General features: G+C 27.3%; 1 protein-coding gene across 1 annotated transcript; it reads left to right on the top strand.

Annotated features, from left to right (window-relative positions):
* The first annotated feature begins 1,302 nt into the window (after positions 1-1,302).
* On the top strand, positions 1,303-6,418 carry LOC111291002 (putative protein phosphatase 2C 76). The gene is made up of 9 exons (XM_022882530.2): positions 1,303-1,708; positions 2,042-2,343; positions 3,124-3,251; positions 3,883-3,981; positions 4,204-4,362; positions 4,841-4,927; positions 5,054-5,145; positions 5,599-5,673; positions 6,006-6,418. Exons 2-9 carry the CDS (start codon positions 2,078-2,080, stop codon positions 6,159-6,161), a joined length of 1,062 nt encoding a protein of 353 aa, XP_022738265.1. The 5' UTR covers positions 1,303-1,708; positions 2,042-2,077; the 3' UTR covers positions 6,162-6,418.
* The last annotated feature ends 4,511 nt before the right edge of the window (positions 6,419-10,929 follow it).

The following is a 10,929-nucleotide window of genomic DNA, read 5'->3' as shown; positions in this document are numbered from 1 at the left end:
GGACATTTGCTTTTTTGAGCTAATTAGGCACCATTAAATCTTAATGAAAATAATTATTCACTTGGTTGTTAAAAGTGCAAGCAAGATCTTCAGGGAATAAGTCGTTGGGAGCATAACCAATTGAGTTAAATCAGGAACTTAGTTAACATCCCTAAATATGATGATTTTATGCTTGCTGAACTTTTTGATAATGTTTTAGTGAGTAAAAAAGTAGGAAAAAAAATCACAAATGCCATGTTATCAACCTCATACAAATTTGGGATCCTTTGGGAAAGGTGTTGAAAAAATTGAAACTCACTCGAAATTTAAGATTTTTTTTACTAGCATTGCATGCTTATGAATAAAGAAGTAGTATAAGTAATATTACTAAATACTATATAATTTTGTCAAAATCTAATATGTTAATTGAAAAACTTATCATGATAAATAGATAGAGAGATTTCTACAAAAAGTTTAATTTAATTAAAGTTATTATAAAATTTTAATAATTGATAAAAAATATTTATTAAAAATTGATAAATTTTAAATTTATAAAAAAATTATATTTGTTATTTTATCTTTAATTTAATTAGGCTCTCATAAGATATTATTCTTTTTTTAAGATGAAAAACATAAAAGTAACTTTTTATTAATTTTAAAATTTATGATTTTTAATAATAATTTTTTATTACAATTATTTACAAATAATTTTAACAAAAATTATTTTTTGTAAAGTTTCATAAAATTTTGTTTTTAACACTTTTGGAAATGCATTTCCAAGAAAATTTTTTCTCTTTAAAATTTTTAGTAATTTTACTTATAAAAAATTTTTAAATAATAAGCGTATAGAAAAAAAAATCAAGAGAGCATTTAGATTTTCTTTTTAATAATATATAAAATTATAAATTTTTAAAATTCAATTCAAATTCAAATCAAATTTTTTTATTATTTAAACTGAATTTTAACAATTTAATTCGATTCATCAATTTTTAAAATTTTAAATTATTAAATTATTAAATTTTTATTTTTTATATATTATTTTAATATAATTTTAAATATATTTAAATAAATTTTAATATAAAATAATTATTTTATTTTATAAAAATTTAAAATATATATAAAAACTAATAAAATATATAATTAAATTCAATTTATTATTTTTATTTCTACTTACTTATCTAAAATAAAATCTGAATCTATTATATAAATTTAATATTTAAATTTAATTCTAACCATATGAAAAAATTAATACAAACCGAACCCAATATTACAATTTTAATTGATTTTTTCCTATTTTTTCTATACCCCTGCCACAAAAATTTCCAGCTGTTTCTTTCTTTCCGTTCCACTACGTTCTCTCTCTCTCTCTCTTCCCATATCTCTTTCTTCAAATCGCCATACCTTTTTCCATGCCTTTTCTCTCGGTACGGTTTCAGAATCTCCTTTCAGTTTTTTGTTCTAGAGAGAGAAAACACTAAGCGACACTGTCGATTTCTACTAACCTCAACTTCAGATTCGGATCTCTCAAGTGTTCCAACCAGGACACGATAGTTGCTGTCCGTTTCCCCCTGATCCGATCCGGTTCTTTTATCCAAAGTTTTCAACGAGAGATTCCTTTTTGTTTGTATAGTTTCGTTTAACTTTGATCGAAAATGCTGCCTCTTTCATTCCCTCTCTGTTGCATCTTTTATCAGCTTAAGAAATGAGGCGATTACTTTGAAAAGTAACTGTAAGATTTTGACTCCTCTCCGATTTTTCTTTTCTTTCCTTTTATGCTGATTAAACTTACCACTGTAAGTGGATATCTCAGCTCAATCATGATAATTTTTGCTTCTTATGGATATTAATGTATTCATTTTTATTGGAAAATATTGAACCTGTGAGAATTACAAGAGTTAATTTGTCTATTATTTGATTTAATGGCCAGTTAAGAATTGTTTAGAGGGAGGAATAATTATATTGTTATATACAAAAGTTAAATTTCGAAGTTAGAACACTTTGGTTGTTTTTAATTTTGTAATGTTTCTGATATTTGTATGCAACATTGTTCGTGGGTTTGAAGATCTAGCATTAAAAAGCCAACAGTGGACCAATTTAGATGGTGTGCAGCAGTTGTGTCAGGAGTATAATTGTTCAAACTGCGCATATAGGAAAAATATTAACCCCGAAAAGGGTGCATTTACAAAGTATTGGAAGGAATTTATATGTCGCTGCTGGAGGAGTAAAGTTTTGGTGGAATCGTGAATTCCGGACGAATGCTAGGATGATGGTTCATTCAGGTGCAACAGCAAACCAGGGTCCCGTTGTGGATATGTTTCTGGAGAAAGATGATGATGGTGGATATGTTAGCGGACGGTGGAAAAGGTAAATATTAGTTAACCCGTTTTAAACAGTTGTTTTTCATGCACATTACACAATAAGGACAGCCAATTTTTGTGAATGTTATGATTTGTTTAGAACCAAACATGGTTGTTGTTGATTCTAAATTTTTAAATATGATTTTGTTTCTGAATAAATGTTGCTAGGAGTTGCTTTTATGCTGGTGTTTTTAGTCAGATTTGATATTTTCTTTGCTTGTTCGGTTCAATGAATGTGTTGCCTAACCATGGAAAGCTAGATGTTATGTTGGTAGCGTAAGCTGCTGACTATTTATGTAATATGAGAGATTTAATAATTTCAATTTTACATGTGTTGATATTGTAAGTACAGTCTCATAAAATTGCACTTGGTTTCATAGTGAAATAACCAAAATAGGCTTTTTTAGTAAATTTCTTTTCATCTATTTGTCTTTACTTTCGTACAATGGTTCCCCAATTATTGGAGGACTGAAAGAAGGAATAGTTTCTTACCTGCAAGACTTGTAATACAATCATTTTCATTTCTTTTACTTTCCAAAATCTCCATTGTCACAAGTATTATCCTCTTCAAGTTCTTAACGTAAACCATGCAACTCACTTGAATTTCTACATTTTGTGTGCTATCATCATTCCTTTCCTTCTCATACATGAATGGCATTTTATTTGTTGATTTAGATTATAAGAGTGTTAAAATTTTCAAGGTCTTTTTATTTGTATATGTGATGCTTTAATTAACTTTAGATTTAAAACCACACTTACATGGTAGGTTTCTTGTCTGATTTGGCAGTGAAGATGGAAAATTAAGCTGTGGCTATTCAAGTTTCAGGGGAAAGAGAGCAACCATGGAAGATTTCTATGATATTAAAAATTCCAAGATTAATGGGCAGGCAGTCTGCATGTTTGGAATCTTTGATGGTTAGATTCTCTCTTATCGTCTCTCGCCTTGTGGAAGGATATGAAATTAAAAATATTACATATATACTGGAACCCATTTTGTAAAAACACTTAGAAGGCACCATCTAACATGATGATCAGCAAAGAACTCAGTCTACAATTTGGGGCTAGCCTTTCCTTGGATCTTGGTTTCCACTAACAGAATACTGGTAGTGCAACATATGCTTAAAAATACGAGTTTTATCGTTGGTATGATATGTACATGGTTTATAGTCTATGCATGAGCCATATAAACATGTGTGGTAGGATAGTGTAGTGGTACATGCTTACAACTAATTTGTGGTGCAAGCATCCAAAGTTGCCTGGGTCAAACAAACCTACTTTTAAATTCTCTGTCTAAGCTCTCTTGTGATTTCATTTAAATCAGGAAAATCATTATGATATTATGACAATCAATCTGTATTATTTTTGTTTTATATCTCAATAGTGCCTCTGGATGAATGATTTGAGTTTCGACCATGTATACTATCTGTCATCCTGATGATGCGCTTTTGGATGACAAGTAACATTTCTCGAGAGCAAGATGTCTTTGATATCTGAAATGACTGTTCTTTTTGCTCCTCCATTTAACCACTATTATGTGCAATCGCAGGGCATGGTGGCTCTCGTGCTGCTGAGTATTTGAAGCAACACCTTTTTGAGAACCTAATGAAGCATCCACAGTTCATGACTGACACCAAACTTGCCATAAGTGCGTTCAAGATCTCTGATGATGTGCTCTGTTTATGGAGCATTTAAATTGCTGCATATCCTTTGTTGTCTGCACTTTATAAAGGATCCATGCATTTACAAGTACTTTTATCTCTTTCTTGTTCTGAGTCTTCAAGGGATGGGGCTGTGTCCTACATAAAATGATTGTCAACGCATTTGAATTCTCTGTTATTCATTTTGGTTTCATTGGGTATGCTTGCAGGTGAAACATATCAACAAACTGATATCGATTTCTTGGATTCTGAAAGAGATACTTATCGAGACGATGGTTCAACTGCTTCAACAGCAGTGTTGGTTGGTAACCATCTATATGTTGCCAATGTTGGAGACTCAAGGACTATAATATCCAAGGCCGGAAAAGGTATTCTATGCATTTTTTATTGCATATTAATATGTTACTTTGAAGTGCATTAATATATGCATTAGCATATTTTGCTTTTAAATACTATAAATTGAAGATTATCATGAGATGGTTCTTATGAAATTGCTTGAGGAAAGGGCCCGGTAAAGGGAAGAAGGTCAGGCCCCATATTCTGAAAGCATTTGAGTTTTTCTTTATGTTGTCCTTTATTTATTATATATAGATAAATAGTCATGTTAAAGCATGGTATTTTGTATTTAAACTTGGTGGATTATCTTAAACTACTCTTGGGTATGCTTAAATCATTAATAAGTATGAACTGTATATGATATGAAATGCATATTACATTTTGAGTGACTGTTATATCTTATATATGACACTTATGGCTTTATTAGAGTAACCTGCACTTGACATTAAATGTTGAGAATTCTGAACTTATAATGGGATTCCTAAAAGCAGCGTCTTTTTCCTTTTAAAGCAATCCCTCTCTCCGAAGATCATAAACCAAATAGAATTGATGAACGGAAGAGAATCGAAAATGCTGGAGGGGTGGTTATGTGGGCAGGTAAAACTGTTAACAATTGTAGCTTGTCTTATTGAAGTCAAAATAACTATTTTCCTTTATTTCTGGTACTTAAATCGGAAGAACTGAAAGTTTATGGTGAAAATTTCTTGTTGATCATGTTATCAGGAACTTGGAGGGTAGGAGGTGTGTTAGCTATGTCTCGAGCTTTCGGTAATCGCATGTTGAAGCAATTTGTTGTTGCAGAACCAGAGATCCAGGTGATCCTCAAAATTATATGTTAATAAGCTAGTAATTTTTAATCATCTTAATTGCTCTCATTACATTTAATTTTGCCATTACTTTCTCCCATTGCATTGCCTTGTGTTTAATTGTAGGGACTCATTTAGGAAAAACATCATCTCATGAGAAAATGTTTTTTATTTTCATCATTCCTTATTGACCACAACTATCCAAAAGTCAAATGTGTTAGAATTAGACATTGAAGTAAAAATGTGCTCATTGTTGTTTTTTAATTTGACTGTAATGGTAAATGCCGTTGCCTTATTCCACTTTTTCTTGCTCCATCCTCTTCTATCCCTTGATTTCTGTTATCTATGGTGATCAGACTACAAATTATTCTACAACACAATTCATATAGAATTTGAGTTCATGATGGTAGGTTATGAAAATTGGATTAATGAAATTTCTATTTCTTAATGTTTATTTCTCAGGATAAAGAGATAGATGAAGAGTTTGACTTGCTTGTGCTTGCTAGTGATGGATTATGGGATGTAGTGCCTAATGAGGTAAACTTTCTCTGACATATGCGTTCAAATGTGCTGATGTGCATTGTTGCACTTAATTATCCATCTACACATCAAGCATGCACTTGGTTTTGTTTTTGAGCAACGTTTAAGAATAAAGTACTAGTTATTCAGGACAATTGAACTGATGAAAGGGAAAGAAAAATAAAAGGGACAAAACCAGCTCAAACGAGCTTTACCGTTTTGATGTTCCATAAAGATTAGATTGGTTGATCTTTCAATGCTCAAGTAACAAGAACATTGGAAATACCTCCTGTACTATTAGGATATTTATCTGCATGTTTGCTTGTTATAAGTTCAAATCATGTTTCCAGGATGCTGTTTCGGTTGGCAGAGCAGAAGAAGAAGCAGAGAAAGCCGCTAGAAAGTTGACAGAAACTGCTTTCAGGCGAGGGAGTGCGGACAATATAACATGCATTGTGGTGAGATTCCACCATGACAAGGCAGAATCAGTTAATCCCCGAGCATAATTTGAAATCCTTATATTATTGCATTTGCATGTGTAGATTTATTGATAATTTAGGTAGTTTTAATTTTGAAATCTGCATGTGACTTATGGCCAATGTGCATACACGAAGGAGAGAATTTGTTTATTCATTGTTTTTTTATTTCCAAATTGTTCTCTAGTACGGAATACGTGGACCTTGTCCATAATATAAACACACTCGTGTGCTCATCTCCCTGTTTAGTTGAAATCTAATAAAACCATGTCTAGTTAATATATTAAGTGATCATCTGATCTAGGTGTGTGGAAATAAAAGGGTTTTTTTTTTCACAAAATTTTCGGGCAGAAATTTTCGAACTCGGTTGGTTTGTGAGATTATTTTATTAATAAAATTATTTTATTTTATTTTATTTTATTTTAAAATATATTTAAAATAAAAACATTTTTAAATAAAAAGGACTTAGCTACGTGGGTCGGGCAACTTAGTATTTTAGAGGAATCATTGGATACGACTGGGTCTGATCCAATCCTCGACAGCCAAGAGTAAATTTTGGATGCGATGAGAAGCGAGTTAGATAAGGGGAAGCGGGTCCTTTTTCAGGGGGAGGTGGGTGAGTTAGAGATGCAAGGGAACCCGGCCATGGGAGGGCGAAAACTGTTATCTCCAATTGCCATGAAGTCCATGAATCTTGTTATGTTTTTTTCTTCCTTTCAATAATTTTTGTTTGAGAAAATGGGTTTGTAAGCGTGGCCTCTTTAAATCATTGTTCAAAAGAAGATGATTGGGATAACCCTTTAATTTATGCATTTTGAAATTAGCATGTTATAATAACTAATACTAATGCACTCAAAAAGACAGACAATGCTTTGATGTTTTGAAGCAATTTGAAGCTGCGCCAAAATGTAGTATACAAATATGAAGCATAAATATAAGTCGTAAATAAACTAAGAAGTAGTATACAAATATGAAGTATAAATACAAAGCATAACTAAACTATCTGCAAGAATTCACTGGCAGTAATGATAGTACTTAAATTACTTATTTCTTTCTTTACATTGCATTATTAGGATAATTATGGCGATAGTTCTAAGAACAAACTCTCTGTTGATAATTATCACATTTGCAAAGTTATATAATAACTAGTATTTATCCCATGCATTTCGTTGCCCAACAACTTCTTTTTTTTTCTCTCTCTCTCTCTCTCTCTCTTTTCTTCCAAAACGCATGTTTGGTGGTCTTTCAAATTGTTGAATTTTGATTAAAAGTAAAATGGTCATTTTACAATACTGATAGGTGTTACAGTATAATACTTTTGGGGATTCTAAAATTTGTAAATATGATTTTTAATTTTCGTATTTTTTATTTTTTATTTTCGTTAAAGGGTAAGATGATCATTTTATAATGTTGAAAGGGACAAAATGGTAATTTGTGATGTTAAACAGGTGTCAAAATATAATCCTTTTGGGAATTATTTTAATATATTTTTAAATTTTTATTTTTAACATTTTAGGTTATTTTATTTTATTAAAAGATAAAATAATCATTTTATAATATTAAAAAAATAAAATAACCATTTTATAATATTAGACAGGCATCAAGGTATAAATCCTTTAGAAATTCTTTTAATATATTTTTAAATTTTTTATTATTAAAAATTAATATATTATTTTAATTAAAGGTTAAAATTATCATTTTATAATATTGAAAAAAATAAAATGATTATTTTACAATACTAAACATGTGTCACTCCCTAACCCCTCTAGAGATTATTTTAATAGAAAATTATAGAATTAAAAGATAAAATTATCATTTTATAATATTATAAAAATAAAATGATTATTTTATAATATTAAACTGGTGTCGGTCTCTAACCCTTGGAGAATTCTTTTACTAAAAGTTATAGATTAGCTAATGGTTATTACTTTTATCTAACATTTAACCATCGGAGGGGTTGAAGTAACAATGGTTTATATCTTACATTTAATACCGAAAAGCATACAAAATAAATTCTTTTGTTTTTTTTACAAAATGATACTTAAAAAAATTAAATTGTTTACATATATATATATATATAACTAGATTTAACTATTTTTTTAAAGATATCATATGCATTTTGATCATATTCGGTGTATAAGATAATAAATAAAATAAGATGATAATCATTTTATATAATGTTTGATTTACATCTAAACAAAAGAATAGAATTACAAGGAAAATTATTATTCTCTTGATATAAGATGATTTAATCCTTCTAAAGTTAAGATGATTATTTTAATTCATAGAATTAAATTTATACGTCATATTATATCCTTAAAAATTATATTAATAATTTAAATTATATAAATTTTAAAGAAAGATAATTTTGACTAATAAATAAATTATTTTATCTTAATCTTTACACACATCAAATATAAGTTAGGATAACATTATTTAATTTAATCTTATTAATAAGATTATCTTATTCTATCTTATCATAATCTTGTGTACCAAATGTATCATTTATGTGTTATATTATTTATGTACATGTACCAATACTTTTTTAATTCTTGTACATGTACATATATATTATGCATGTATTTATAAATAAATTATTTTTATTGCACATACCTTCCATGTAAATAATAACATGTAAATTTTTTAATAAAAAAATTATAAAAATAATTTTTATATAAATAAATAATGTAAGTAATATAGACAAATAATTAATTTATAAACACAAATAAGAAGATGATACTATTCTTAAGTTTAAAGATTTTCTTTGTGTTTACAAATTAATGTAAGTAATGTAAACAAATTTTAAATCTATCTTTAACCGCTTCAACCCTATTTACTTAATTTATTTGAACATTACACAACTAAGTTTTTATTCTAAATCTACTCTTAACTCTTTCAACCCTTATCTATTATAATTGTTAATGTTTAACCGTTACTGCTTATTTTTATTTAAGTGAATTGTTGCTTACATAATTAATGTAATGAAAATAACTACAAAAATCATTAAAAATTATAATATATTCAATCTTTCACAATTTAAGTGAACTATTATTTATAATAGTGATATTTTAAGTAGTATAAAACTTGCAAAATTCAAACTTCTGAAAATGATAAATATTATAAAATTATTTAAATAGTGGTGACGTTAGGTAGAATAAAAGGTATTGGACTGAAACTTCCAAGTTTTTTTACTACTATATAAATTTAATTATTGTTTATTTTAATGCATATATATATATTAATTCATGTATCTAATCTTTAATTCTAACATAAATATATTAAAATTATTAGAAATTTAAAAATATTTAAATATTTAAATATCTGAAAGATATGTATTATACATCAAATATAAGAAGGTAAAGCTAAACAAGAATTAAAGATATATTTGGTATATAAGATTATAATAAAATAGGATAACATGATATTATAAATAGGATTAAAATAAATATTATCTTCTTATTTTATGTTTGTTGTGTACAAGAATTAGGATAAGATAATTTATTTATTGATTAAAATTATTCTTCCTCCAAGTTTATATAATTTAAATTATTAATATAATTTTTAAGAGTATAATAAGATATGTAAATTTAATTTCATAAATTAAAAATATTTCTCTCTACTTTGAAAGAAGTGAATCATCTTATATCAAAAGGATGATTAATCTTCCTTGCAATCTTATCATATTCTTTAGATGCAAATCAAATATAATATATAATGATTATCATCCTATTCTATCTATCATCATTTGCATCAAAACAAAATCTAAGGATGTATTTGGTACATAAGATTATGATAAGATAAAATAATATTATAAATAAGATTAAATTAAATATTGCTATCATATCTTGTGTTTGATGTATGTAAGGATTATGATAGGATAATTTATTTATTGATCAAGATTACCGTTCCTCAAAATTTATACAATTTAAATTATTAATGTAATTTTTAAAGATATAATATGACATGTAAGTTTAATCTCATAAATTTAAAAATAATTCTTTCCATTTTGAGAGGATTTAATCCTCTTATATTAAGAAGATGATTAATCTTCCTTATGATTCTATCATTTTTTTTATATGCAAATCAAACATAATAAATAATGAGTATCATTCTATTTTATCTATCATCCTATGTACCAAATATGACCTAAGTATATGTTTGGTATACAAGATTATGATAGGATAAGATAAGATGATATTATGATTATGATTAAATTAAAAAATATCATCTTATCTTGTGTTTGATATGTGTAAGGATTAAAATAGGATAATTTATTTATTAATCAAAATTATCATTTTTTAAAGTTTATACAATTTAAATTATTGACGTAGTTTTTAATAGTATAATAGGACACGTAAGTTCAATCTTATGGATTAAAAATAATCCTCTCCACTTTAGGAGAATTAAATTATCCTATACCAAGAGGATGATTAATCTTCCTTGTAATCCTATCATTTTCTTTAAATACAAATCAAGCATAATGTAGAATAATTATCATCCTATCTTATCCATCATTCTATGCACCATATATGATCTAAGGATGTGTTTGGTGTATAAGATTATGATACAATAAAATATGATGATATTATACTTAGAATTAGATTAAATAATGTCATCTTATTTTATGTTTGATATATGTAAGGATTATGATAGAATAATTTATTTATTGGTTAAAATTATCATTTTTCACATTTATACAATTTAAATCATTGATATAATTTTTAAGAGTATAATAAGATATATAAGTTCAATCTCATAGATTAAAAATAATCCTCTCTACTTTGAAATAATTGAATCA

Source organism: Durio zibethinus, chromosome 11, assembly GCF_047325235.1.
Source record: "Durio zibethinus cultivar Kanyao isolate XHJ-2024 chromosome 11, ASM4732523v1, whole genome shotgun sequence".
NCBI classification, from domain to species: domain Eukaryota; kingdom Viridiplantae; phylum Streptophyta; class Magnoliopsida; order Malvales; family Malvaceae; genus Durio; species Durio zibethinus.
This window is presented reverse-complemented; position numbering and strand designations above follow the sequence as displayed.

Coding starts and splice junctions, on each gene's coding strand:
- LOC111291002 (XM_022882530.2), top strand. CDS start 2,078: ATGGTGTGCAGCAGTTGTGTCAGGAGTATAATTGTTCAAACTGCGCAT. Junction 2,344..3,123: donor GTTAGCGGACGGTGGAAAAG/GTAAATATTAGT, acceptor CTGATTTGGCAG/TGAAGATGGAAAATTAAGCT. Junction 4,928..5,053: donor AGGGGTGGTTATGTGGGCAG/GTAAAACTGTTA, acceptor TCATGTTATCAG/GAACTTGGAGGGTAGGAGGT.